This window comes from Lepidochelys kempii, chromosome 7, assembly GCF_965140285.1.
Source record: "Lepidochelys kempii isolate rLepKem1 chromosome 7, rLepKem1.hap1, whole genome shotgun sequence".
Taxonomy (NCBI): Eukaryota; Metazoa; Chordata; order Testudines; family Cheloniidae; genus Lepidochelys; species Lepidochelys kempii.
The window spans coordinates 125,739,463-125,766,924 of record NC_136386.1 but is presented as its reverse complement, the minus strand read 5'-3'; the positions used below and the strand labels follow the sequence as shown (position 1 = coordinate 125,766,924).

At 54.0% G+C, this 27,462-nt stretch overlaps 3 protein-coding genes across 7 annotated transcripts in view; 1 reads left to right on the top strand and 2 right to left on the bottom strand.

The window, feature by feature from the left end:
- Positions 1–1,847: 1,847 nt before the first annotated feature.
- Positions 1,848–24,930, bottom strand: CUTC (cutC copper transporter). Of its 2 annotated transcripts, none has more exons than XM_073354690.2 (9): positions 24,792–24,930; positions 19,016–19,087; positions 12,711–12,770; positions 11,937–12,146; positions 8,865–8,900; positions 7,236–7,369; positions 5,196–5,223; positions 4,678–4,783; positions 1,848–2,367 (listed from the first exon to the last, which is right to left on the bottom strand). In XM_073354690.2, the coding sequence occupies exons 1-9, from the start codon at positions 24,835–24,837 to the stop codon at positions 2,358–2,360; spliced, it is 702 nt and encodes a 233-aa protein (XP_073210791.1). In that variant the 5' UTR covers positions 24,838–24,930; the 3' UTR covers positions 1,848–2,357. The 2 variants fall into 2 exon arrangements, with proteins under 2 accessions (XP_073210791.1, XP_073210790.1); XM_073354689.2 differs by lacking the exon at positions 1,848–2,367 and adding an exon at positions 3,141–4,009 and having other exon boundaries at positions 24,792–24,927.
- LOC140915137 (uncharacterized) lies at positions 21,919–25,246 on the bottom strand. The gene is made up of 2 exons (XM_073354692.2): positions 24,977–25,246; positions 21,919–23,351 (listed from the first exon to the last, which is right to left on the bottom strand). The coding sequence occupies exon 2, from the start codon at positions 23,158–23,160 to the stop codon at positions 22,522–22,524; it is 639 nt and encodes a 212-aa protein (XP_073210793.1). The 5' UTR covers positions 23,161–23,351; positions 24,977–25,246; the 3' UTR covers positions 21,919–22,521.
- Positions 25,075–27,462, top strand: part of COX15 (cytochrome c oxidase assembly factor COX15) — a 13,826-nt gene continuing 11,438 nt past the window's right edge. For 2 of the 4 annotated variants that reach the window (XM_073354686.1, XM_073354685.1), the window contains exons 1-2: positions 25,075–25,181; positions 26,999–27,168. In XM_073354686.1, the coding sequence (XP_073210787.1) occupies positions 25,113–25,181; positions 26,999–27,168 (239 nt within the window). In that variant the 5' untranslated portion in view covers positions 25,075–25,112. Of the gene's footprint in view, positions 25,182–26,998; positions 27,169–27,462 lie in introns of those variants that run through there. The other 2 variants (XM_073354688.1, XM_073354687.1) reach the window with 1 other exon arrangement.

Genomic DNA, 27,462 nt, shown 5'->3' with positions numbered 1-27,462 from the left:
GGCTCTGGGAATAGCCCAGGCTCAGAAATTCCAGCAGACCCCAGCTGTGATCCATGGGATGCCCCGAGAGACACAATCTCAGACTGATCTAGTGAAACCCTTGGCAGCAGGAGGAAGACAAGTGTTGCCAAAGTGTAAGAAAATGCCCCACCCCTCAGGTATCAGTCAGGAGGGGTAAACCCCTCTGCGTGCCTCCCCAGCCCCATGGGCCCTGCTCACACCTGTGTGCCCCCTCAGCCCCTGCTCACACCCGTGTGCCCCCCCCAGCTGAGAGCCCTATGGGCCATGTTCACACCCTTCTGTGTGCCCCCCCCGAGCCCCACGGGCCCTGCTCACATCCTTGTGTGCCCCTCCCCAGCATGGCAGGGGTTGAGCTGACAGCACTGGCCTACACCACCGGCTTGAAGGGGGCCCTTTACTCCTTACAACATCAAATGGGGATATGGGGCAGGAGATGGACTTCTGGGCTTTACACTGGGATGGATGGTCCTCCAGAGCTCCCTCCCTGCCTCGGGGGGATGGCGGGTCACTCCTGGTGAGGCTGCCTGGATACCAAACCGTAACCACCCAGCTAAGGGAGTGCAGAGCAGGGGAGGGCAGCAGGCAGGGCCACAAGAGAAGCTACATGGCATGTCTTCTAGATAAAGAATTGGACCTGCCCTTGCAGTTCCACCCGAGGGCCAGCAGGCAGCGCAGGATCTCATGAAAGGAGCACATGCGGGATGCTGGAACAAACTGGGATAAGCCAAGGGAAAATTTGTTGTCTCATTCCTTAAGTAATTAGTAACTAGCTCAAGGTCAACAATGGTTCAATAAGTAATTGCACTAGCATTAGCTACGAGCCACCGGCAGAGAGGCGGGTCCAATGTCCAGGGATGACAATGCAGAACTCTCACCAGTTAATTATTAGAGGCTTCATCGATTTAAATACCATCTTCATTTCACAAACAACGCCAGCCCCGACCCCACGTCGGACCCTTTAACACAGGGTTTCTCAATGCCGGGTCCGCCAGTCCCTAAGATCTCCATGACACAGCTGAGGAAGGCAGCAAGCCAGGCCCCGGTAACAGAAAGGTTGAGAAACACACCGTGCAGGTACCAAAACATTCCTGATGGACACCCAGGAACCTGCAGCCTTGTACACAGGGGAGAGCTAGAAAAAACAGCCGTTCATAGTGCAACAAAATCCCATCTGTAGTGTGGATTGTGACCTCTCTTTGAGACCTGCAACACAGCTGCTCCTTTCCTCCTTTCTTGATCACCAGGGACAACTCCACTAGCCTGCCCATAACTCAACCCTGTAACCTGGGCATCATCTTTAACTCAGCTCTCTCTCTAGAGCCTCTCATCCAGGCTGTCTAAATCTTACCAATCCTTTCGGCATGATGTCTGTAAGGTCTGGCCTTTCCCAGCCATCCACACAGCGAAAGCTCTGGTCCAAGCTCTCCTCATCTCACATCTCGATTACTGCACAATCCTTTTCTCCAGCTGTGACAAATGCAATCTGCCCCCACTCAGATCCATTCAGAATGTGCTGCAAAGACCATTTTCCTTGCTCATGACTTTGACCATGCCGTCCCTCTCTTTGTGTCCCTCCACTGGCTCCCCCTTCTCTAGTTCATCAAACATAAGCTGCTTGTCTCCACTTTCAAGGCCCTTCACCATCTCTCACAGGCTATTGAGAGGCTGCCTCCCACCTCCATTCTGCCAGTGGCTCCAGCCTCCATTGTCCATCTGTCACAAGCAAGCGCCTTTGCACTTTCCCCCATGCTGCCTGCCCTCCCCCCGCAAGGTATGAGCTCCCCATAAGCATCCACAAAGCCACCTCATTATCCGCCTTCCAATTACTCCTTTGCTGGGATACCTACAAAATACTTGGCAATGATTAGGCAGTTGGTGTGCTGAGGCCGCAGCCTGGCCTACTGACCGAGATTTCTTCACTTCTGAGGGCTCAGTTTCTCCATTTTGCAGCCAATGATTTTAGTTTATTGTTCATTTATTGTGTGATTATGATTAACATATTATGTCATATAGTTATTGTATGCTAGAGCAGTGGTCTCCAAAGTGGGGGGTGCGCACCCCAGGGGGTGAGCCAGAGGATCCCAGGGGGTGCAGGGCAGGAGGAGTGCCACCGGACGGCACTCCAGTGTTCTTTTTCTTCGGCGGCAGCTCTGCATGCCTGCAGCAGGTCTTCCCCTCCGGTGGCACGACTGCGACAGGTCTTCCCTCCTTCTTTCTTCGGCGGCACGTCTTCCCATCTTCTTTCTTCGGCAGCACGCCTGCGGTGAGTCTTCCCCTCTCCTTTCTTTGGCGGCACCGTGGGGGTGCATGATCCAAAAACTTTGGAGACCACTGTGCTAAAGAGAGCTAAATTGTAGGATTATAGAAGTATAAGATTGATCAGTAGTTAGAAGGGATAATTATGTATTAGATATCTAAGTAAGAAGGGCTGAAATGCAAGGCCTACAGGCTGAGACCTGTCAGATGTCAGCTTACCCATACAAGACCATAGGCTTAAGAAATGCTTGACATAAGTAAGTGACCAAAGAATGACCCTATGCCACAAGATTACGGGCAAAGCAGTATCAATGGGTGATATTGCAAACAATTAACAGTAATTTTTTGCTTACAAGATCCCCGGTAGTCACATTTTTCTAACACATGCCCTAATCGCAGGGTGCACAATGCGTGTAAATGCTAATGAGGTATAGTCAGAATCACATTATAAAAGAGGGTGCCCAGAGTGAGACAATTGAGCTGTCTATGGGAAACCCAGCAGGAACCATCTCTCTACTGAGGATCAGTCCATGACAGACCCATCAGATCCTAACACTATCTAGGAGGATGTGACTATAACTATATTGGTAACTTGAGCATAGGTCTGTAGAGAATTTCTATATGCTTGGGTAACCATAACTTTGCTGATAACTTTAATAAAACTTTGTGAGAGACTTGTACTGGTAAATGTGTGTGTGGTCACTACCCCTGGTCTTTATGTGTTACTAGAGACTCTAAATCTGAAGCAAGTAGCAGAGGTGACTTTCATTCTGTTAAGCTTGAAACTGTAGCCACCAGAGCCGAACCCACGATGGTGTAATGCCACATTACTAAATTCACTTTAAATAAAATAAAAGGCTACAATTTGTTCTTTGTACTAACTCCAAGATTTTTTCAAATGATTTCCCTGTGGTTTTCTTTAAGAAAAGGGGAAGAGACCTGAGCTTTCTGTTTATGAGGCTGACAAGCTTTGTCAGCAGAACCTGTGTGTTGTTTGAGTTCTAGATATAGTTCTCAGTTCAGTGTCTCCTGAACGCCTCTGCCAACCTTAGCCATGGATTGCTAAATCAGCCTGAAAGCAAGAGTCCTGAATTCAAATGACCTTAACTCTGAATGAAATCATTTCCTCGTGCTGACTGCATCCTGCGCAGATTCCCTGGAACATGACTCCTTTGCAAGCACGTCACGACTCACCATAGCAGATACCATTCACATTGGCCAGCATGACACAGACCATCAAGCCCTTTCCGTAAGAATGAGCCACAGTGACACGGGAGTGGCTGCAGGGTGTTTATTTGACAATCACTGCTGGTAATGCACAATTTAGTTACCCTTAGCTAAGGTCCCCCCTCCCAATTGCTGCTGAATGGTTTGTGCCACTACAACAGCCAGGAATGGGTCCTTGGTGGTTGTTTTTTTTTTTTTTTCCCTAAAAAGCCAGTTTAAGCCTACAGTCCAGGGAGCGTGTCCAGGTGAAGCCAATGAAGAGACTGCAGGTTCCGTCATAGTATCCACTTCATTGACAGCCCTTGTGAGACGGAAGTCTGAGCCCATCTGTTCAGATGGGCAGAGAGGATCCCAGGGTCTGCGCGCTCCTGTCCCCCACTCAGCACTTGCCCTCTACAGGATGTTCTTTGCAATAGCGTTCAGGGTCCTCACTTGAGCCACATCTGCTACCTTTAGGGAATATTCGGAGACAGAGAGAGAGGATCCCATGGCAACACTGCTGTTTCTGTCAGGAAAACCAACAGGGGACTGATTACTGTCTGGAATGTAGAACAGCTGGACACAGACCCTAGCCAGGAGACATCAAGGTAACTGCCAAGCTACAGCATTGTCTCCTCTTTTCTCAGCAGCTGGCAGAGGATCTTCCGGTGCCACCGCCGAGTTAACAGAGATGCTAGACAGTAGCAGCAGGAGAAGCGGTATCCCAAGCAGAGGAAAGGGTCCTACCTCTAGGCCAGAGGCACCAGCATTACGGGAACGAAGTACAGACCTCCTAGACCCATGTCTCACAGAGATGCACCCCCACAGCCCACCACGGCACCAGCATCAGGGCTCATGCTCCCAAGTGCCATTCACATACCTCAGTGCGCTCATGCCAGGAATCATGCTCCCAACAGCTGAACACAGGAGGTTAACGCATCCAAGGGGACCTCATCGTGCACAGGACTCGCGCCCCCAAACGCTGAGCCCAGCTGAATTCATGTGCCCCAGAATACCAGTGCCAGGATTCACACATCTAGCCCCCCCGAAGCACAATTCTGACACCCTGGGGCATCAGCAGGATCAGGGAGTTTTCTCTGTAATTCGCAGACTCACTTTCAGAGCAGCAAATCTGTGGGAGGAACAAGCCAGACTGTAACTCCTCACTGGCTTAGTGCAGAGACAACCTCTTACCTGAACTTCATTCCTGAGTCCCGGGCTGAGCGAGCAGAGCAGTGAAACTCAGGTGCACCAGAGCCCTCAAGAATCCTCTGCAGGTTCCTCTCTGTTATACCACCCCCTAGTGGAAAGAATACATTCATACATCACATTCGAGCAGGACATCCTGAGCATCACCCGGTGACTAGCCCCTAAGACCAGATCCAGCCTGGACAGCAAAGGGAAACAGCACCACAGAGGCACAGGAGGCTGGATGAGGAGCTGCATGGGACCCCTGGCTGATCCAGAGAGTATCCCCAGACCTCACAGAATGCAGCAGCTGTACAGGGCTTCACTGCCCACAGCAGGTAGCGGGAATGGTGGCCTTTACGTTCCCTGGAGGGAGGGAGAGCCACTCCCCGGTGAGGCAGCAGAATGGTTCAAAGCTGAAACATGGATCTTATGCACCTGGGCACGTGCATGAGACTGGGACCCCAGAGCCAGGGACAGATTCAGCCCCCAGTACGTGCACAAAGTTGCAATAGAGTCATTACCTGGCACCACCACAATCCTGCCCTTTGCCTGAAAAGGAGCAGAGTGACAGGTGTTAATGCTCTTGCCCACTCCAGCTTGACACACAGGAGAGACACAGTACTTGCATGCGCCCCATCTATATGCAGCCTATCATGTGGAGGATCTTGGAGTAGCATGAAGAATTCACACTCACACACCTCAGGACATGCCCAGTTATGCAGCTCACAGCATCGTCCCCAAGACACATTAGACCAGGGGTCGGAAACTTTCAGAAGCGGTGTGCCAAGTCTTCATTTATTCACTCTAATTTAAGGTTTTGTGTGCCAGTAATACATTTTCGCGTGCATTGGGGGGGAGGGATAGCTCAGTGGTTTGAGCACTGGCCTGCTAAACCCAGGGTTGTGAGTTCAATCCTTGACGGGGCCATTTAGGGATCGGGGCAAAAATTGGGGATTGGTCCTGCTTTGAGCAGGGGGTTGAACTAGATGACCTCCTGAGGTCCCTTCCAACCTTGATATTCTATGATTCTAATGTTTTTAGAAGGTCTCTTTCTATAAGTCTGTAATATATAACTAAACTATTGTTGTATATAAAGTAAATAAGGTTTTTAAAATGTTTAAGAAGCTTCATTTAAAATTAAATTAAAATGCAGAGCCCCCTGGACCGGTGGCCAGGACCCGGGCAGTGTGAGTGCCACTGAAAATCAGCTCGCGTGCTGCCTTTGACATGCGTGCCATAGGTTGCCTCCCCCTGCATTAGAGGAAGCCACTGTCCTTGTGATTTTGCCGGACTTTCATTCTTCAGCCTGGTGCCTCCAGTGCGACTCATGCTGGAAACTCCTCCAGCTCTTCTGAAACTCAGCCCCCTGAGACACTTAGAGGCTGGCTCAAGGACTCTGCCTACTTAACATGCTCCAGCCCAGGAACCTCACAGACTCTGGGACACTGCAGCCACTTCTTTCAAGAGCCCCCTAAACTCCAATAACTTACAAGCCAACCAATAATACATGTGTGTGTGCATAGCCGTGTACATGCCCGTGTGTGTGTCTCCATGGACATGCATGTGTCTACATGCATATATGCATATAAAGTGTGAGTATTGTGTCTGTGTGCATGCATGCTGTACTATGTTCTCAGACTTAGCCCTTTGTGCTGTTGGAGTTTAGTCTGCCAGACTGCAGATCTCCCTAAACACACCAGCCAGAAAGTGAGCAGTTAAGTCATTCAACACCCCAGCTACACTCCGCTCATCAGTCCCCCTTGTCAGCCCCAGCTGTTCCCTGCCTTCTGACACTCCTAGCCCAGAGAGCTCTCTCCTCAACCCACGCAATCAACCCCGGAGCACCCCAGCCAGCACCCAATGGTAACATTCATAAACCATCACACTGCGCCGGCCCCTAGTGCCTTCCATCTGACAGTCCCACTGCCTGGGCGGCTCACTCTCTCCGGCGAGGCACTTCGCGATTTTATGTACGTCTCAGACAGAAAAACATGCAGATGAGCCGGACTCATTAAAGCCTCATCTCAGAGAGTCTGTATCCTTGGGATCCTGTCACCATCCCCCCTCATTTCACTCTTCTCGTCCTGCACCTTTCTTACTCCCATTTGTTGCATTTCATCTTAAACAGGATCGTGAGCTTGTGTGTGTGTGTGTTGTTTAGCACAACAGGGCCCAGGCCCTGATGTCCCGGGGGGCCTCCATGTGCTACTGCAATACAAATATGGTGTGAAGGACAACAGACACAGGTGCTGTCACACCAACAGGGAGAGCAAGTTAGAGACAAGGCCCCTCCCCTCCGTGAGGTCACCCCATCTGTAGCCTGTGAGCAAGAGCAGCCCAAGTGGCCTCCCTGTTGGCAGACGCAGATCTCTGCCAAGTGGGGCCTCACAGCTCAAACCCACAAAGCCCTGTTGTGCCCCTGGGGCCAGTGCAGAAGCAGGAGCAGATGGGGAAGGTGCTCCCAGCCAAAGACTTCCCTAGGGGCAGCCCCCACAGAGCAGTGAGTGGTCAGGGTAACTGAGAGCAACAGCAGAGACAGAAGTGGGGGAGGGGGCGCTCACCTGTTCTGTGAGTCTCTTTATTAAGGGTAACCCCTCCAGTGCTGAGCTGTCACAGCCGCTGGTCAGCACCCGCTCGAATCCCAGGGACACCAGGGTCTCCAGGGCCACAAGAGGATCATGGACCATGTCGAAGGCTGAAAGACCAAACAAAGCAGCTCAGAGATGCCATGCTGGCACAAGCTGCAGCACTGAGTCATAGAATCATAGAATATCAGGGTGGGAAGGGACCTCAGGAGGTCACCTAGTCCAACCCCCTGCTCAAAGCAGGGCCAATCCCCAACTAAATCATCCCAGCCAGGGCTTTGTCAAGCCTGACCTTAAAAACCTCTAGGGAAGGAGATTCCACCACCTCCCTAGGTAACGCATTCCAGTGTTTCACCACTCCCCTAGTGAAAAAGTTTTTCCTAATATCCAACCTAAACCTCCCCCACTGCAACTGGAGACCATTACTGCTACCACTGAGAACAGTCTAGATCCATCCTCTTTGGAACCCCCTTTCAGCTAGTTGAAAGCAGCTATCAAATCCCCCCTCATTCTTCTCTTCCGCAGACTAAATAATCCCAGTTCCCTCAGCCTCTCCTCATAAGTCATGTGTTCCAGTCCCCTAATCATTTTTGTTGCCCTTTGCTGGACTCTCTCCAATTTATCCACATCCTTCTTGTAGTGTGGGGCCCAAAACTGGACACAGTACTCCAGATGAGGCCTCACCAATGTCGAATAGAGGGGAACGATCATATCCCTTGATCTGCTGGCAATGCCCCTACTTATTCATCCCAAAATGCTATTGGCCTTCTTGGCAACAAGGGCACACTGTTGACTCATATCCAGCTTCTCGTCCACTATAACCCCTAGGTCCTTTTCTGCAGAACTGCTGCCTAGCCATTCGGTCCCTAGTCTGTAGTGGTGCATGGGATTCTTCCGTCCTAAGTGCAGGACTCTGTACTTGTCCTTGCTGAACCTCATCAGATTTCTTTTGGCCCAATCCTCCAATTTGTCTAGGTCCCTCTGTATCCTATCCCTACCCTCCAGGGTATCTACCTCTCCTCCCAGTTTAGTGTCATCTGCAAACTTGCTGAGGGTGCAATCCACGCCATCCTCCAGATCATTAATGAAGATATTGAAGAAAACCGGTCCCAGGATCGACCCTTGGGGCACTCCACTTGATACCGGCTGCCAACTAGACATGGAGCCATTGATCACTACCCATTGAGCCCGACAATCTAGCCAGCTTTCTATCCACCTTACAGTCCATTCATCCAGCCCATACTTCTTTAACTTACTGGCAAGAATATTGTGGGAGACCGTGTCAAAAGCTTTGCTAAAGTCCCACCCATCAGCCAGCTCACCAGCCAAGGGCGGGTGGATATATCCGGGGCCTAGAACCAAAGGCTTCCCTCACAGCTGCCAACCCCTGCACAGAGGCTTGGCATACACTGCCCCCACTCAGGGCAGCAGCACGGCCATAGAGCCTGAGCCCGCACGGCCCCCACTCCCAGGCAGCCGGACGGCTACAGAGCCTGCTGGATCCGCAAGACCATAGAGCCTGGGCCCTCAGAGCGCCGGGCAGGGGCACAGGCATAGAGCCTGGGCCAGCTCCTTCACAGCAGGACAGCACAGAGAACAACTCACCGCGGTGGAAGGTGACTGGCAGGGGACGACAAACAGCTGCAAAGAGAAGAGTTCACATGGTTAGTGCAGGCCTCGCTGTGTGAGGAGAGGATGCTGCATCAGAGTGGGGTCCCTTTCTGTCAAGGTTCCCTCCCCACTCTGAACTCTAGGATACAGATGTGGGGACCGGCATGAAAGACCCTCTAAGCTTATTTCTACCAGCTTAGGTTAAAAACTTCCCCAAGGCACAAATCTCTATTTGTCCTTGGACTGAGGTATGGTGCCACCACCAAGTGATTTAACAAAGAACCAGGGAAAAGGACCACTTGGAGTTCCTATTCCCACAAAATATCCCCCCAAGCCTACACCCCCTTGCCTAGGGAGGCTTGAAAAATAAACAAGGTGAGCACAAACCAGACCCGTGGGTTTGTAGGACACTAAAAACCCCATCAGATTCTTAACAAACAGAACTTTATTATAAAGAAAAAAAAGTAAAAGAAGCACCTCTGTAAAATCAGGATGGAAGATAATTTTACAGGGTAATCAGATTCAAAACACAGAGGATTTCCCTCTAGGCAAAACTTAAAAGTTACAAAAACCAGGGATAAACCTCCCTCTAACACAGGGAAAATTCACAAGCTGAAAACAAAAGGTAATCTAACGCGCCTTGCCTTATTTACTTACTCTTTTTGTAATATCAGAGATTTGTACAGGATGGTTTATAGAGGAAGGAGTTTTTTGACCTGATGCTTCTCTGCTTTCCCCAAAGAACACACCAACAAAGCCTCCCCCCCGCCCCCATGTGAAAGTATCTTCTTTCCCCACTGGTCCTTTTGGTCAGGTGCCAACCAGGTTATTTGAGCTTCTTAACCCCTTACAGATAAGGAGGAATTCTAGGCTACCCTTAGCTGTATGGTTATGACACTTTCTCTTCCTAACTGCTGAAAGAGTGGCCCAAAGACAAGCTCCTGGACCATCTTTGGAGAGCCCAGCAGGGAGCATAGCCACACTGGAGAGGTGAGATGGCTGTTTCCTCCACCAGCCTTTGGAGAGGCCCAGGCTACCTAGGCTCCGGCACGGGTTTGTATATTTATGGGCCTTTTAAAGTCTCCATGTGTTTTCTGTGAAGCTCCTTGTGTATGGACTGCCCTGCAGCAGTGGGAATGGCTGGGACAGTGGCCCATCCATGCGATGAGCCCTGCAATCCTAAATTCCACTCTCTACTGCATACTGTGCTTTAGACTCATGGAAGACGGGGCTATGCATCACCGAAAGCCTGAATCGGAGAGTAGCAAAGGGTGCTCTGCATTGCAATGGCTGAAAGGCCGACCAGATTGCCAGCTTTTGTGTAGCAGACAGAGCCTCAGTCAATGGCCCTGAGAACAGTGATAAACTGGGTTTGTGCCTAGAGTCCCTCTACCACCCAGCCCCACTTGTGGTGTGCATTAAGGAGAAAGGATCAATCCGGTGGGGTGGAGGGCCTGGGAAACCAGGGGAACAAACTTGACACTGGCAGGAGTGTTTCCAAGTGTCTGAAGGGAGTACTCAGACACATCGCAGTTCCTCTGTCTGGAACACTGAAAGGAACCACTGTCTCAGGAGGGCATAGCTGAGTCCATATTCCCTCAGATACACACTTCTGCTACCACTATGAATGACCCAATGATTGCTGGGAACGCGGTGGGTGCTTCTCCCCTGACTGTCCAGACTCTCTCTGGATGACAAATTTTTTGCCCCCAGTTAGTGGGTCTCTATTCCCACCATGGGAGCAACAAAATTTTGTTCTGCTTATGAGTAACATCAGCAGCTGCTTTCAAGAGCTGATCTTTACCCTGGCTGTTAGACAGGGACAGTGATGATGCTGCCTATATCACCCTTATCGTCTAATTCACACAGAGGGATTCTAGCTCCTTTAAGAGACAGCTTCCTCTGCAGGGACGATTTCTAGGCATTCAGAAAGGAGTCTGCTCTCCCATCACAGAGGCAGGGAAAGGATCAGGATCAAAGCTATGTGGGAAGCCAGAGAGTTAACCAGTCTGAGCTCTCCCCTGCTTTTCCACCACTTCCACAGAGCCCTCCACTGAGGACTGCTCCTTCGGACCGGAGCTGGTTATTTTCCTGACGAAGCTCAAGCTGTCTCCTCTGTTGACTATACCAGCCCCTGCAGACCATCCCATGTCACATGTAGTGCAGAGTCCTGGACAGACCCCTCTCCTCTCGCTGCACCTTCTAGGGTGTGTTCGTCTGCAGCCCAGGACCCCGAGGATCACAGATCTCAGACAGTCAGCTGCTAGCTTGGCCTCCCTGTGTCTTGGCTACAGCTCACAGATGAGGTGCTGGAGGATCCTGTCCTCCCTTGGCTCAGAAGGGGTTCGGGTCTCCCACAGCCCAGCTGCTCCAGGCAACGCCAGTTCCACCCACTTTCTGCATTTTTTCATTTCTCCCCTTTAGGCCTGTTTTTCTCAGCTATTTTGAAAGACAGAAAAATTCAGAGCGAGGTCTGGAACAGCTGGTATGCAGAAGGCCAAGACAAGCACTTCCTGGGTATCTTTACCAAGGTTTCTGAGCTGGCTCTGCTCTCACCCACAAGTAGGAAAGGAAGGTATGGGGGGAGTTTGCTAGCCATAAAATACACTGGCCTCTCCTGCATATACCCTGGATGAGCCTCTCCAGGACGGGCTCTAGGCACCAGCAAAGCAAGCACAAAGCAGCACAATTCTAGGGGCGGCGTTCCAGACATCCTTTTTTTTTTTTTTTTTTTTGGCTTGGGCAGTTGTGGTCTCGGAGCTTGGGGCAGCAAAAAACCTAGAGCCGGCCCTGAGCTTCTCCCTCCCTTACCACATCATCTCGCCCAAGACTGCATTTCAAGCTGGGAACTCCTGGGGACAGCCGCGCTGCCTGTCTGCAAAGCGCTCACCCACAATGCTAGATGGCAGCATGAAACCAGGAGAGGCTGGAGTGAGGGGGCCAGACCCCAGCCAGCTATCATTAGCCAGAGCAACCTACACGACATCTTCCAGCATCACCAGGTCAGATAGCACTAAGCTGTCTGCATCAGTCAGAGCTGAACCCCATAACTGGGGGCCTCCTTACCCAGCAGGGCTGTGCAGAGCTCTGTGTCGATGCGCCCGTCCTCAGTCAGGGCCCCAAACACCAGTCCATCGGCTCCATGCAGCTTGGCTAGGCGGATATCAGCCTTCATCACTTCCAACTCCCGGTCGGAGTAGAGGAAATCTCCCCCACGAGGGCGGATCATCACAAACACTGGGACCCGCACACACTGCTTTACCACCTGCAGGAGTCCTGCCGGGACAGACAGAGAGAGCTCAGCATGGGGACAAGCAGGGCAGACACCCACCCTTCCCACTACAGAGGCCTCCCAGCCCTCACTTCTGTCCAGCAGGGAGAGCCTCACCTGGGGTTCAGGGATGGGAAGGGACCTTTGACCCCCATTATCCTGGAGCATGGGAGTTAGGCAGGAATCCCTGGGGACAGCAGGAGTGAAGAGCTAGGTGGATGGAAGTGAGGTGCTGAAGGGATTGGGAGATTGGGATGCAACTTCCATGGCTGGGCCAGCTGAAGAGCTGGGAGGTTCCCTGCCAAATCCAGGACACGTGGGACCTGCTCCCTGCACTGAGGCCCTGGAGGGTAGAGAAGCCACTAAACTCCATGGACATTGGCAAAGTTTGGGCCAACTGGACAGGAGGCTTCAGAAAATGCATGAATTGGCTCTTCCTCATGCACCCATGGCCCTGCAGGACTGGCCCTCGTCCCACTGAATGCTTCCCCAGTACGTATTCCATTGGTGCACTTGCAGGGCAGTAGTCCTGATGTCCCTGTATGAGCAAGATGCCCTGGGGCACTCACCCATACTGGGCGTGGTTCCTCCTTCCATCAGGCCAGCACACAGCTCAATCCGGCCAGCACCTGGACAAGAGACCGAGTAACAGTCGCTAAGTAAGGGGCACAAACCATCCCTCTAGACTCCTCAGAAGGCCTGGACATGGACCAAGGAAGGGATCTAGGGCTTATGGAATAGGGCCACTGGGAGACAGAAAACTGGGACCTACCGCCTGTAGAGCCAGGACACTAGAACAACAGGCCCCTGCCTTCCCATCAGGATGATAAGCCCGGACACCAGAGCACTGTGCCAAAGGGGAGAGTCACCTGCCCCACTCTCTGCTTCACACCACCTGTGATGGGATCCCTGAGGTGCAGCCTGGGAGTGTGGGATCACTGTGCCCCCCTAACTCTCTCCAGACTGGGCTGTCTCTCACAATGCCTTGCTAGTGACCAGCAGCAAACCCCTCCAGGTGCTGTTATCACTCAGCACAACCATATGTGGAGCCCCACACCCAGCTAGATTGCATAAATGCTCCCAGAGCCACTCATGAATCACACAGAGAAAGGCACTGGCCGAATCCCCCCAGCTCCCAGCACTGTGCCTCAGGACTATACCATCTTGCACTGCTCACTTGAGCAGAGCAAATTTCTTAGTTGGTTCACCACTTCATCAATGGAAAGTGGATATACACCAGCCTTTGCAAATCTGAGCAGATTTGCCACACACTTCAGGCAAACTCACTGGTAAAGATAAATAGTTAAACAAACTTATTGACTACAAAAGATAGATTTTAAGTAACTATAAGTGTTAGGCAAAAAGTCAGAGTTAGTTACCAAAAGAAATAAAATATAAGCATGCAGTCTACACTCTCAACTCTATTAGATTGGGCAACAACTAGACTAAGTACTTTTCCTCACCCCTTTGGATACTGCAGTCCTTAATATACAGATTTGTCCTGTAAATCTGGGCCAGTCTCCTCTGTTGGAGTCTTCAGTCTTCTTCTCAGGGTGTGTCTACACTGGCAGAGTGACAGCACCGACAGTTACAGCGCCGCTCAGAGAGCACTGAAGGGAAACCGCTGTTGTGTGTTCACACTGTCAGCTGCCAGCGCAATAGCATGTTCACCCTTGTGGCACTTGCAGCGGTATTTGGAGAGGTGTACTCTGAGCAGCTATCGCACTGAGCACCTCTTCCTCTTCTGCCGCTAAGAGTTGTGGGAAGGCGGAGGGGGTCACAGGGCATCCTGGGTCCTGTCCCATCCCAATGCCCTGTGATGCACTGCTACGCATCCCAGCAATCCCTGTGCTTCTGTCCACATTTGGCGCCATCTTTCAACGGTTTGTATACTGCATGCTCTGCCTCTTCGGTCTGCAGGAATGGATCCCGCACTGTTGACCAATATACTGCTTGCTCTAACATGTCACAAGTGGCAGTGGAGTACAAAGGCAAGAGGAGTGCGACAATGATCGCGCCACGAGTCGTAGCTACAACACGAGATTGCTTGTGGCATTCACAGAGGCGCTGACCACAGTGGAACGCCACTTTTGGGCTCAGGAAACAAGCACTGAGTGGTGGGATCACACTGGCATGCACGTCTGCAATGACAAGCAGTGGCTGCAGAACTTTCGGATGAGGAAGCCACATTCATGGGAGCTCACCTCAGCCCTGCAGTGCAAGGACATGAGAATGAGAGCTACCCTGTCGCTGGAGAAGCGTGTGGCGATTGCATTGTGGAAGCTGACTATTCCAGACTGCTACCGATCGGTCACTAACCAGTTTGGAGTGGGAAAGTTGACCGTTGGACTCGTGTTGACGGAAGCTTGCAGGGCCATCAATCGCATCCTGCTCCGAAACATCGTGACTCTGGACAACGTGCATCACATTGTGGATGGCTTTGCACAAATGGGCTTCCCTAACTGCTGAGGGGTGATAGATGGCATGCATATTCCAATTCTGGCACCAGATCATCTAGCCACAGAGTATATTAATTGGAAGGGGTATTTCTCAATAGTTCTCCAGGCACCTGTGGGTCACCGTGGGCATTTCACGGACATTAACACAGGCTGGTCCGGAAAGGTGTGCAATGCATGCATCTTTCGAAACACTGGCCTGTTCAAGAAACTGCAAGCAGGGACTTTCTTCCCTGACCGCAAGATCACCAGAGGGGAAGTCGAAATGCCCATTGTGCTCCTGGGAGACCCCGCCTACCCCTTAATGCCATGGCTCATGAAACCATACACAAGGCACCTTGACAGCAGCAAGGAGCAGCCTGTCAATAACAGGCTGAGCAAGTGCAGAATGGCTGTTGAGTGTGCTTTTGGCCGTTTAAAGGCCTGCTGGCCCTGCCTATATGGGAGGCTGGACCTGGCCGATGACAAAATTCCTATGCTTATAGCCGCATGCTGTATGCTCCATAATATTTGTGAAGGGAAGGGTGAAAGCTTCACTCAGGGCTGGATCGCAGAGGCTCAGTGCCTGGAGGCTGAATCTGAACAGCCTAGAGGGGCACAGCACGGGGCAATAAGGATCAGGGATGCTTTGGGGCAGCAATTTGAAGCTGTAAGTCACTAATTTGTTGCTATGCTCGGGAGTACAGTGCTTGTAATGCTAGGAGGGGATTGTGATTGGTGCAGATAATGCACTACAGTGTAAGAAAATCGCCTGTTGCCTTGCAGGGCTCTGTTTGCTTTCAATTAATGGAATAAAGATTGCTTTCAAACCCAAACAATTATTTTATTAAAAAACAACGAACGGAGGAGAGAGACAAACAAAAAACACATCAACACTGAGGAGGATGGGGGAAGGGAGGGTCCCAGGAGGAGGTGGGGTCCCGAGAGGGTTAAAGGTTTGTGTATGTCCAGTATCATATGCAACCTTCCCCTCTGGAGTACAGTGCAGCGGTACTGTACTTCAGCAGGGCTAAACTGCAGAGGGACAGGTGTGGAGTGCAGTGGGTACTGGGAGTCTGCAGGGCTGAACTGTGACGAGGCAGGAGTGGAATGCAGCAGGTACAGACTGGAGCCAGAAGGTTGAGAAGAGTGTGTTGGAGGTGTTTGGGGGGCTCATGGGAAAGAGTTTTGCGACAGCGGCTGCAGGGGAGGGAGGGTGGGCGCGGAGCTGCTGGGTTTGCAGTGCTAGCCGCGCCAGGAGCCTGTCTGCTTGGCGTTCCATAACGTTTAAGAGCTGCTCTGTGGCTTCGTTCTGGTGCACCATGTTCTCCTTTTGGTCCCTCTTCTCCCTGTCCCACCACTCCTTCAGTTCTTGTTTCTCAGTGGGGGAGTGCATCATGACCTCACGCAGAAAGTCCTCTTTAGTTCTTCGTGGCCGCTTTCTAATTCTTCACAGCCATTCAGCCGGCGATAACAAAGAGGGGGCTGGGCTCCCAAGGTCATATCTGTGAAGCCAAAATGCAGCATTTTACAGAAGCAGTATAGTTTGCAACACACAGACCACTGATTTAAAACACAGCCACTCTTCACATACCTGTCACGAACTGGCTGACCCCAGGCAAGCACACATGAGCCACAAGACCCCCAAAATGGTGAGTAACCACAGGGGCAGAGGAAATCAGTGTTCCAGGACCGTACTATACACTGGGCATGTGGCTCTTGGGCACTGTAGGGAGAACATCATAATCATTCCTGTCCCAACATTTTCCACAGGCTGTGTTCATTATGGAAGATCTCGCTGCTGAGGGTGAGCAGGGAATCAAGGGAGGGTCTTCTCCAAGACTGCGGCTTCCATCCTGGCCCTTATGTGGCTTGCCTGGGTGCAACAACGGTTCTCCCCATTCCAATGACGGCAGAGTGGCGTGGGAAATTTACCCTTAATGGGGCAAAAACCAAAGCAGCTCTGCCAAAGAACCTGCAGCAGCGGATTGCCCAGTATCTCCATGAGAGTTTCCTGGAGATCTCTGAGGCAAATTCCCGTGAAGTGAGGGAGTCAATCAACACCCTGTTCCGTCGCTCAGACTAGGCATGCAGTGGTATATGCATCATACAGACACAAGCCTGCGTTCTGCAGCCCTCCTGCCCCCAACAACTCGCTTCAGCAATTCCCAAAATCAAAGCCACTTACCAGGGGCCTCCTCTCCTGTTTGCACTTCGCCAAGCTCTGACAGCTGTGACTGGCTAGCCTCCTCCAGGGTAGAGAAGAGCTCTGGGCTGCATGCATCACTGACCTCCAAGTCGTCCTCTGCCTCTGGGTCCCCCTGCACATCCTCGTCCAAGATTTCCTCCTCCTGGCTCGGTGCACTCTCAACTGGCACATGAGCCACCGAAGTATCCACAGTGGCCTTTGCAGTGGAGGTGGGGTCATCACCAAGTATTGCGTCCAGCTCTTTGTAGAACCAGCAGCTCATGGGCACAGCACCGGAGCGGCGGTTTCCCTTCTGCACCTTGTGGTAGGTGTTCCACAGCTCCTTCACTTTGACCCTGCAGCGTGTCCTGGTCATGGCCTCTTTATCTCATGCATCGTGAAATCTGTTCATAGGTATCACAATTCCTACGGCTGGAGCGCAGCTGGGGCTGGACAGCCTCCTCTCCCCAAATGCTAGTAAGGTCCAGCAGCTCTGCATTGCTCCAAGCGGGGAATCACCTGGTGCATGGAGCAGGTGTGGTCATCTGGAAAGATGCGCTGAGACCAATGCGCCACCAAGCAAACAGGGAGGGGACTTTCAAAATTCCCAAGGAATTTAAGGGGAGGGGCTGACGGTTGGTCACCTGAGGACAGGGCAGTAGAGTTCAAACTGATGACTAGAGAGGCGAGAACAGGCATTGTGGGACACCTCCCGGAGGCCAATCGCAGCGCTGTGATCGATTAGGGTGTCTTACACTGGCACCACGGCGCTGTACCTGTGGCACAGAAAGCTGTACGCTTCTCATCGGGGTGGTTTTTTTACAGCACTGATTCTATGCAGTATCTGCACACTAAGTGGCTTGGCAATGTGTACACCTTGGGAGTTACACCGCAGAAAGCTGCTTTACTGTGCAGAAACTTGCCAGTGTAGACAAGGCCTCAGTGTCTTTGTTGCTTGCAGTATAGGTGGGGCCAGGAGAAGAGACGAAATATGGGCCTGCTCTGTTCTGTTCTATACCCCAGTCCCATGTGCACACAAGTCCAGGCATGTCTAGGGGGCATTGCTGAGTCTCTCCAGGCAAGGTTGAGCAATTCCCCTGGTGTGGCCTCACGCAGGTGAGTCATTGTATTGTAGCTCCCTTGCTGGACAATGACTGTTGGTGGGTTGACACCCTGCCCGGGCATTAGTTACTTTCCTTGCTGTTGAGTTAAGATCTGGCTGATTCCTCAACTTACAGCATGTTTTAGTGACAACTGTACAACACAATTCTCATAACTTCATACACATTAATGATACACATCTCTGGATAAAACATGACTTTCAGCAGATCATAACCTTTCCTGATACCTCACACAGCCTGCTTTATATGCAAGATCACAATTATATATACATGAGGAATATGGGGGTTACAAGGCGCTTCCCCAAGGTACAGAATGTCACACCACCACCTACCACTGTGCTTGGACCTGGGGTCATTGTCTCTTGGAGATCTTGTATCTAAGTGTTGGGCCAGCCCCGGTTAGCTTGTGAGGGCTGATGCACACATTCACTGACATACCTTAGCGGCAGATTTCTAGTACTAAACATTCATAAATTCTAAGGCCACTCTGACCTTCTGTATCACACAGAAGTTCCCGGAAATAATTTCTGTTTGAACTAGAGCAGAGCTTTAAAAAATCTTGATTTTAAAATGGCCAGCGATAGAGAATGCAGTCTGGATTTGTCTAGCTTCGCCTTCCAGCCATTGGACTGTGACATACCTTTGTCTGCTAGCTTGAAGGGCACATTATTAAATATTTGTTTCCCAAGTAGATACCTCTAGACTGTGATCAAGTCACCCCTTCACCTTCTCTTTGTTAAGCTAAACAGATTCAGCTCCTTGTGTCTGTCACTATCAGGCAGGTTTTCCAATCCTTTAATCATTCTTGTGTCTATTCTCTGAACCATCTCCAATTTATCAACATCCTTCTTGCATTGTGAGCACCAGAACTGGACACACTATCCCTACTGTGGTCATGCTCTATGTCTGCTCCATACAGCTATATTAGACTGTGAGCTCCTTGGGGCAGAAACCGTGTCTTTCTCGATGGTCTGTATAATAAAGCTGAGACCCCTGAGTGCTCAGCTGATAGCACTGAGAATCCCTCTTTCAGGAGAAGCCTTGGCACCATAGAGGCTGTTGCATTCTACCCCACCAGGTTTTATTACACTGAGGACAGGTCAAGTCCCAGCTGTTCCCCTCTTCCTTACCTCCTCTCTCTGCATTCACAGCAGACTCCACTGAGTCAACACACACTTCCATGAGAAAGCCATCAGCCATTCCTAGGAAGGAAACACAGCAGCAATCAAGGAGGCAGCTAAGTCCAGTCACAGCTTACGGGCAGGGTTTGCCTCAGGGATCCTCTCAGCTCCAGCCCTGGAAACTGGTCCTCCCCTCTTCAGTATCCTGCCCCACGTGGGGTTTCCAGTTGGCCCAACTCGATCCCTCTCCTGATCTCCTACTGCGTCCTGTCTCCAGACCCTTCTCACATCCACATTTCCCATCTCTTAACACTCTGGTTGGGCTTTGACCAAACATGCCTGCAGCTATTTTTGGTCCCGAATCCCTACTTTGTAATATCAAAGAACATAAACTGAAAGGGACCCCCAGGGCTTCCAAGCCCTGCTCCCCACCATAAGAACATAAGAATGGCCATACTGGCTTAGACCAATGGTCCATCTAGCCCAGTATCCTGTCTTCTGACCAGGTGCTTCAGAGGGAATGAACAGAACAGGGCAATTATCAAGTGGTCTATCCCCTCTCGTCTAGTCCCAGCTTCTGCCAGTTGGACGTTTAAGGACACCCAGAGCATGGGGTTGTATCCTTGACCATCTTGGCTAATAGCCAGTGATGGACTTAGCCTCCATGAATTTACATCATTCTTTTTTGAACCCACTTACAGTTGTGGCCTTCACAATATCCCATAGCAATGAATTCCAAACGTTGACTGTGCGTTGTGTGAAGAAATACTTCCTTTTGTTTAAATTTGCTGCCTATTAATTTCATCAGGTGACATCTAGTTCTTGTGTTAGGTGAAGGGGTAAATAACATTCCCTATTCACTTTCTCCACACCAGTCATGATTTTATAGACCTCTCTCCTATTCCCCCTTAGTCGTCTCTTTTTTCAGATGAACAGTATCAGTCTTTTTAATCTCTCCTCATACAGAAGCTGTTCCATACCTTTAATCATTTTTTGTTGCCTTTCTCTGTACCCTCTCCAATTCTAATATATCCTTTTTGAGATGAGGCGACTAGAACTGCATGCAGTATTCAAGCTGTGGGCATACCATGGATTTATATAGGGACATGATGATATTTTCTGTATTATCTGTCCCTTTCCTAATGGTTCCTAACATTGTTCGCTTTTTTGACTGCCGCTGCACACTGCGTGGATGTTTTCAGAGAACTATCCACTATGACTCCAAGATCTCTTTCTTGAGAGGTAACAGCTAGTTTAGACCCCATAATTTTATATGTATAGTTGGGATTATGTTTTCTAATGTGCATTACTTTGCACTTATCAACACTGAATTTCATCTGCCATTTTTTGCCCAGTCACCCGTTTTTGTGAGAACCGTTCGTAATTCTTCCCAGTCTGCTTTCGACTTAACTATATTGAGTAGTTTTGTATCATCTGCCAATTTTGCCACCTCACTGTTTACTCCCTTTTCCAGATCATTTATGAACACGTTGAACAGCACTGGTCCCAGTACACATCCTTGGGGGAGTATGCTATTTAGCTGTCTCCATTTTGACAACTGACCTAACCTATCCTTTTGTTTCCTATCTTTTAACCAGTTACTGATCCATGAGAGGACCTTCCCTGCTTACTTTGCTTAAGAGCCTTTGGTGAGGGACCTTGTCAAAGGCTTTCTGAAAATCTAAGTACACTATATTCACTGGATCCCCTTGGTCCACATGCTTGTTGACCCCCTCAAAAGAATTCTAATAAATTGGTGAGACATGATATCCTTGTGAGTCCTGGGATAAGCGAGCTCCCTTTACCGAGGGGGTGGAACCACAAAGCACAGGCCACAATTGAATTTGAGAACAACAAATGCAAAAATGGGAATGGGAGTGTGGATGACAGTTTGGACATCAGGACTCCAGATAGGGGCACCAAGCAAAGAACCCCAGACAGTGCCCACTCTTCTTGAAAGGAGTTTAATAGCTCGCCTATACTAGAAAATTAAATCAACCCAGCTATGTCACTCAGGGGTGTGAAAAAGCCACACTCCAGAGTGACTTTGTTAAACTGACCTAAATCCCCATGTAGACAGCACTAGGTCAATGGAAGAATTCTTCTGTTGACCTAGCTGCTGCCTCTTGGGGAGGTAGATTACCTATGTCGATGGGAGAACCCCTCCTGTCGGGATAGGTAATGTCCACATTGAAGCACTGCAGCTGCGCTGCTGTAGCATTTCAAGTGCAGACAAGCCCCAGGAATCAGCAGACATTACCCTGAGGAACTCTGCTCGGAGACGTGATATGACAAGGGAACGGAAACAGGTCCCACAGTCACAGAGCACCTGCCATCGAGCTTTCTCCTGGTCTGGTGGCTGGCCACCTTGGCCAGTACCACGAGGAGGCTGACGAGGGAGTCTTGCAACTTTGTGGGGTCACGGATGGGGAGTGTGAGAACAAACAAGTGAGGGGAAAAGTGTAGCCAGAACCTCAGTTAACGGTTCTGGAGGAGCTGCAAGAGGGGCTGTAGCCTGACACCCCCTACATAGGTGTGCACCAGGCCTCTGTGTCACCTAAAGAGTAAGTGCAGCCCCACCTAATCCCTTTGAAAACCCCATCCCCCAATTTGTTCTGGCACGAAAGCTACAAAAGCGTGAGTCTGGCCCCTGGCCCCTGTGCTGCATACCCTGCCTATTCCCTTGCTCCCCTGTGAACAAGTCTCTTCTTTCCCTGCACCTCCTTCAGGCTCCTCTACACAATGCCTCTGGTTCACTTTGTTCCATGCACATGTTGCCCAGCTGTCAGGTTCCTTTCTCCCATGAATATTCCTCAAACCACTCCCATTGGTGAGTCATGACAGTGGTTAGCAGCTCTAGATTTAAAAATTTTATTAAGAGGATGTTAAAATAAAAAGAAAACGGTATAGAGTTTAAGGATAGAAGTTTCTGCTTATCAGGCAATAACGTACAGATTATCAAGGGTTGCAAAATTTGGTTTAGGATCGAATGGCGTAAGGAATACATAATCTGCAATATCCCCGATTGGGGGGTAAAAGGTTAATGGGTCAAAGTACAGACATTGAGATATGAGGGTATGTTGTTCATATAATGGCTATGTTCAGGTGTGGAGTATAATGACTCGATATGATGATGAGGATGGATTGACCCTCATTTGGTGAGATTTAATGTCCAGTGAGTTTATGGTTCCAGTTCATATGGTCCAATGGAAAAGTCTCTTGGTCCCCTTCTCGTAGTTGATGCACGATGTTGTTCCGGCTCGCACCTCCTGGTGCTGTCGGTGGCCGGTGATGTGTTCGATGTAGATGTCCCTGGACCATCGAATGGTGTCCGAGACCATGAGGCGCCGCATGAGCAGTGCGTAGCGTCGACCGATCCCACAGGTCCGCAGCACACGCTCGTTGCAGGGGTCCCAAGTGCCCAGGGCTCCAACAATCAGGGAGTCCATCTGCATGTCATAGCCCTTTGCTCTCAGGGTGTCGGCCAGGGGGGTGTATTTTTCCAGCTTACGAGCTCAGGCTTCGCAGAAGGCCAGGGTCCTGTTCTCAAAGAAGACCATGACATCGACAAGAATGAGCTTTTTCTGGGCCTTGTCGGTGACGACCATGTCAGGTCGCAGCTGGTTGTCAGTCCCGGGGATGGCGCAGTTCACAGTGACCTCCCCCAGACGCGGTGCAATGGCTTTCACCAGGCGGTTCTGGATGGTGTTGTGGCGCAGCTGCCAGGCTCTGGAGTGGAGCTTGCAGCTGCACAGGACGTGGGGCAGAGTCTCGTTGGAGTAGCCGTACTTCCTGCAACGCTTCTCTCGGTTCCCATGGCAGACGGCTCCGTTGACCGAGACGCAGTTGATTCGGGCACGGTGGATGAACCGCCAGTTGGCGAAACGAGTGAAGCCGCCCCAGGCGAGGAAGTGGTTGCTGGCATCACACTTGCTGGTCAGTTCGAAGGCTTTACCCTGGTCCAGTTTATGCTTCAGGGTTTCCATGTACAGTGAGTGGATGGCTGCCTTCAGGGTCCTCTCCAGCATGCCCCTGGCGCTTGGGGTGACAATGGTGGTGTTGTCGGACCTGATCTGCGGCACCAGGACTCCCAGATCCTGGCACTCCTCGCACCATTCCCAGCGGCAGCCGATGCGCTTCCCCAGGCGACGCATGGCGTTGCGAGCGCGGGACCACAGTGAAGCGATGTCATGCCCGTCCCGTCCGAATTTGCCATCCAGGGATCCACTCAGGAAGGTGGTGATGTCTTGGTTGGAGGGGGCTCTGCCAATCCACTTTCCTTTTGCCTCTTATATAGCAGTGGCCCCCAGTGGAGGCTGCTGGGCTGGTTCCTCCACCTCATTTCCTATAATTTTTACAAGCAATGATGGAGCTGGGGATGTCTGGATATATCACTGGCAGAAAGGTGGCCGCAATAGTGTCAATGCAGATATTTCTTGTGGGACAAATTTTGGTCACCATTGCTCCCCAGCAGGGACCCTGTTCTGGTCCCTGCTTGTCCTCCCCCGGCCTCCTCTCTCTCTTACCCAAACCGCACCTGAGCTGGTGTCACCAGGAGTCAAGTTCTCAAGAGAACACTCGTGTGCTCTACTGTACAGAAACAAACTGTGTGTGTGCCAGGCTGGAGCATCATGTGACCTAGCTGCCTCTTTGTCAAACATCAGTGATGTGGTGACCACACAACTGCTCTGGACCATTCTGATAGCAGTTGTGCTGATTAAGTATGGGACCACTGCTTAAAAATGATCAGGCCAAGGCCCCCCTGGCTCTGTGACCTATGGAACTTTAAGTAAGTGCAAAAATCTTGGGGATGGTCCCACCACCTCCTCAGCCAGTGCCATTACCGCAGTATCATGTGACCTGTCAACTTCCCACAGACTACCAGCAGTTCCCCTGTAAGTTACTGTAGAAATGTTTTTAAATTCATGGAGGATAGGTCCATGAACAGCTATTAGTCAGGAGGGTCAGGGGTGTCTCTAGCCTGTTTGCCAGAAGCTGGGAATGGGCGACAGGGGATGGATCACTGGATGAGTCCCTGTTCTGTCCATTCCCTCTGGGGCACCTGGCCCTGGCCACTGTCAGTCCTCCTGTTCTTTTTGTGGATACTGACTAACACCGGCTGCTACTCTGAAACCTGTCGGAGGGCAGGATACTGGGCTAGATGGCCCCTTGGTCTAACCCAGTCTGCCCGTTCTGATGCTCTTGTTTGGTCATGGGTACTTTGTGGGTCGCTTGGAAATTTCTGGGTTAGGGCACAGGAGAGCAAGGGCAGGAGAGAGACAACTGAGCCGCTGTAAGAGAGCGCAGGCCAGCAGGCCCGGCGTGCCCGCGACCCGGGCAGCGAGCAGAGGGACCGGCCCAGGGGTCCAGACCTAGGGGCCGCTACCCCCACGCTCGCTCCGGGCCGCCCTGGGCGCTCGGCAGCCTGGGCTCACGGCGCCAGCTCGCGCCCCAGGCCCGCTCAGGTAGCGGGCGGCGGGGGGGGGGGCGGCGGCGCCGGCGGGGGGGGCGGCGGCGGCGGGGGGGGGGGGGCGGCTTCCCTTCAGCCGGGGGCCCCGCTGCGGTACAAGGCGGCCCCGCGGGACCCCGGCCACGGAGCGCCGCGCCGCCGCCCGGGCCGCGGGGAGCCGCAGTGACTCCGCAGCGACTCCGCAGCGCTGCGAGTCCCGTCCACACGCGGCCGCGGCCGACCCGGTCCCCGCGCCGCCACCTCAGCTCAGCTCAGCTCTGCCCCGGCCCGGCCCGGCCACAGCCGACCGCCGCCAGGGTTTCCGGGCCCGCTCACCGGCATTTCCGGCCCCCGAGCCCCGCTTCCGGTCCCGTCGCTCCATGGCCAATTCACCCCCCGCTCTGCCGGCTCCGCCCGCGGCGGAGCTGAGACGCCCTGGTCACGTGTCCGGAAGGAAGCCCCGCCCCGAATCATGTGGCCCCGCCCCCGGGGATCGGGCCCCGCCCAGGACTCGCGCTCACCTGTCCTCAGGGCGCGCACAGCGCTCCCTCCTGCCTGTCACGTGCTGGATTGTCATGGCGACGGCGAGGTGGGTCCGGAAATGCTGGCTTTGTTTCCGGGTCACAGGTCAGGTGGCCGTTTCCGGTTGTGCTCGTGATGCTGCGGGTGGCGCTGGGGAGTGCGCGGGTCCGCCTGCTCCCGCGGTGCGGGGGCCCGGGGGCCCAGGTAAGGGAGGCGTCGCGGCTGCCCCCCCGGCTGCGCTCGTCCCCCGCCGGGCCGGGGCCCCGGGGATACTCGGGCCCCGCTCGGCTCCGCCCCGCACCGACCCCCCGCCCCGCACCGACCCCCCCCCCCCTCCCGCAGCGATGTCTCCGTCGGCTCGTCCCCCGCCCCGCACCGACCCCCCCCTCCCGCAGCGATGTCTCCGTCGGCTCGTCCCCCGCCCCGCCCCGACCCCCCCCCCCGCAGCGATGTCTCCGTCGGCTCGTCCCCCGCCCCGCACCGACCCCCCCCTCCCGCAGTGATGTCTCCGTCGGCTCGTCCCCCGCCCCGCACTGACCCCCCCCTCCCGCAGCGATGTCTCCGTCGGCTCGTCCCCCGCCCCGCCCCGACCCCCCCCCGCAGCGATGTCTCCGTCGGCTCGTCCCCCGCCCCGCCCCGACCCCCCCCCCCGCAGCGATGTCTCCGTCGGCTCGTCCCCCGCCCCGCCCCCCCCCACAGCGATGTCTCCGTCGGCTCGTCCCCCGCCCCGCCCCGACCCCCCCCTCCCGCAGCGATGTCTCCGTCGGCTCGTCCCCCGCCCCGCCCCGCCCCCCCCCTCCCGCAGCGATGTCTCCGTCGGCTCGTCCCCCGCCCCGCACCGACCCCCCCCCCCGCAGCGATGTCTCCGTCGGCTCGTCCCCCGCCCCGCCCCCCCCACAGCGATGTCTCCGTCGGCTCGTCCCCCGCCCCGACCCCCCCCTCCCGCAGCGATGTCTCCGTCGGCTCGTCCCCCGCCCCGCCCCGACCCCCCCCTCCCGCAGCGATGTCTCCGTCGGCTCGTCCCCCGCCCCGCCCCGACCCCCCCCCCGCAGCGATGTCTCCGTCGGCTCGTCCCCCGCCCCGCACCGACCCCCCCCCGCAGCGATGTCTCCGTCGGCTCGTCCCCCGCCCCGCACCGACCCCCCCTCCCGCAGCGATGTCTCCGTCGGCTCGTCCCCCGCCCCGCCCCCCCCCACAGCGATGTCTCCGTCGGCTCGTCCCCCGCCCCGCACCGACCCCCCCCCGCAGCGATGTCTCCGTCGGCTCGTCCCCCGCCCCGCAGCGACCCCCCGCCCGCAGCGATGTCTCCGTCGGCTCGTCCCCCGCCCCGCACCGACCCCCCCCCTCCCGCAGCGATGTCTCCGTCGGCTCGTCCCCCGCACTGACCCCCCCCCGCAGCGATGTCTCCGTCGGCTCGTCCCCCGCCCCGCACTGACCCCCCCCCCCCCGCAGTGATGTCTCCGTCGGCTCGTCCCCCGCCCCGACCCCCCCCCCCGCAGCGATGTCTCCGTCGGCTCGTCCCCCGCCCCGACCCCCCCCCCGCAGCGATGTCTCCGTCGGCTCGTCCCCCGCCCCGACCCCCCCCCCGCAGCGATGTCTCCGTCGGCTCGTCCCCCGCCCCGACCCCCCCCCCCCCGCAGCGATGTCTCCGTCGGCTCGTCCCCCGCCCCGCAGCGACCCCCCCCCGCAGCGATGTCTCCGTCGGCTCGTCCCCCGCCCCGCAGCGACCCCCCCCCGCAGCGATGTCTCCGTCGGCTCGTCCCCCGCCCCGCACCGACCCCCCCCTCCCGCAGCGATGTCTCCGTCGGCTCGTCCCCCGCCCCGCAGCGACCCCCCCCCGCAGCGATGTCTCCGTCGGCTCGTCCCCCACCCCGCAGCGACCCCCCTCCCGCAGCGATGTCTCCGTCGGCTCGTCCCCCGCCCCGCACTGACCCTTCCCCCGCCCCGCAGCGATGTCTCCATCGGCTCGTCCCCCGCCCCGCCCCCCAACCAACCGCACTGACCCCCCCCCTCTCCCGCAGCGATGTCTCCGGTGGCGGCCGCCGCGGCGCGCGGTGTCGGAAGTCGCTGCCCGTCCCGGGCCGTCGGCCCCGCCTGTGCCCGTCTCCGGCGCGGAGCGGCTCGTGGGGCGCTGGCTCCTGGGGTGCAGCGGCGCGGTGGCCGGAGCTGTCGTGCTGGGCGGCGTGACCAGGTGAGAGCAGCCGGCGGCGTCCGCCTCCTGCTCGGGCCGTACCCGGGCCCCGCTTCGGGCCCTGCGCACCGCAGTCCCCGCTGCAGCCGCAGCTCCCTCTGGCCAGGCCCCTCGCCCCGCTCGGTGGCAATGCAGCAGTTTAATCGGTTCACAGTTAAACTCCGCCCGGGGTCCCAGCTGCCAGCCCCGCGCAGAGTCCCGGGGACCCCCGGGGCGGGCAGCGGAGCCCCGCCTAAAATGTGGGGATGCTGCAGCTCCCCCCGCCCTCCACCGGACCCACTAGCTCTCTGGTTA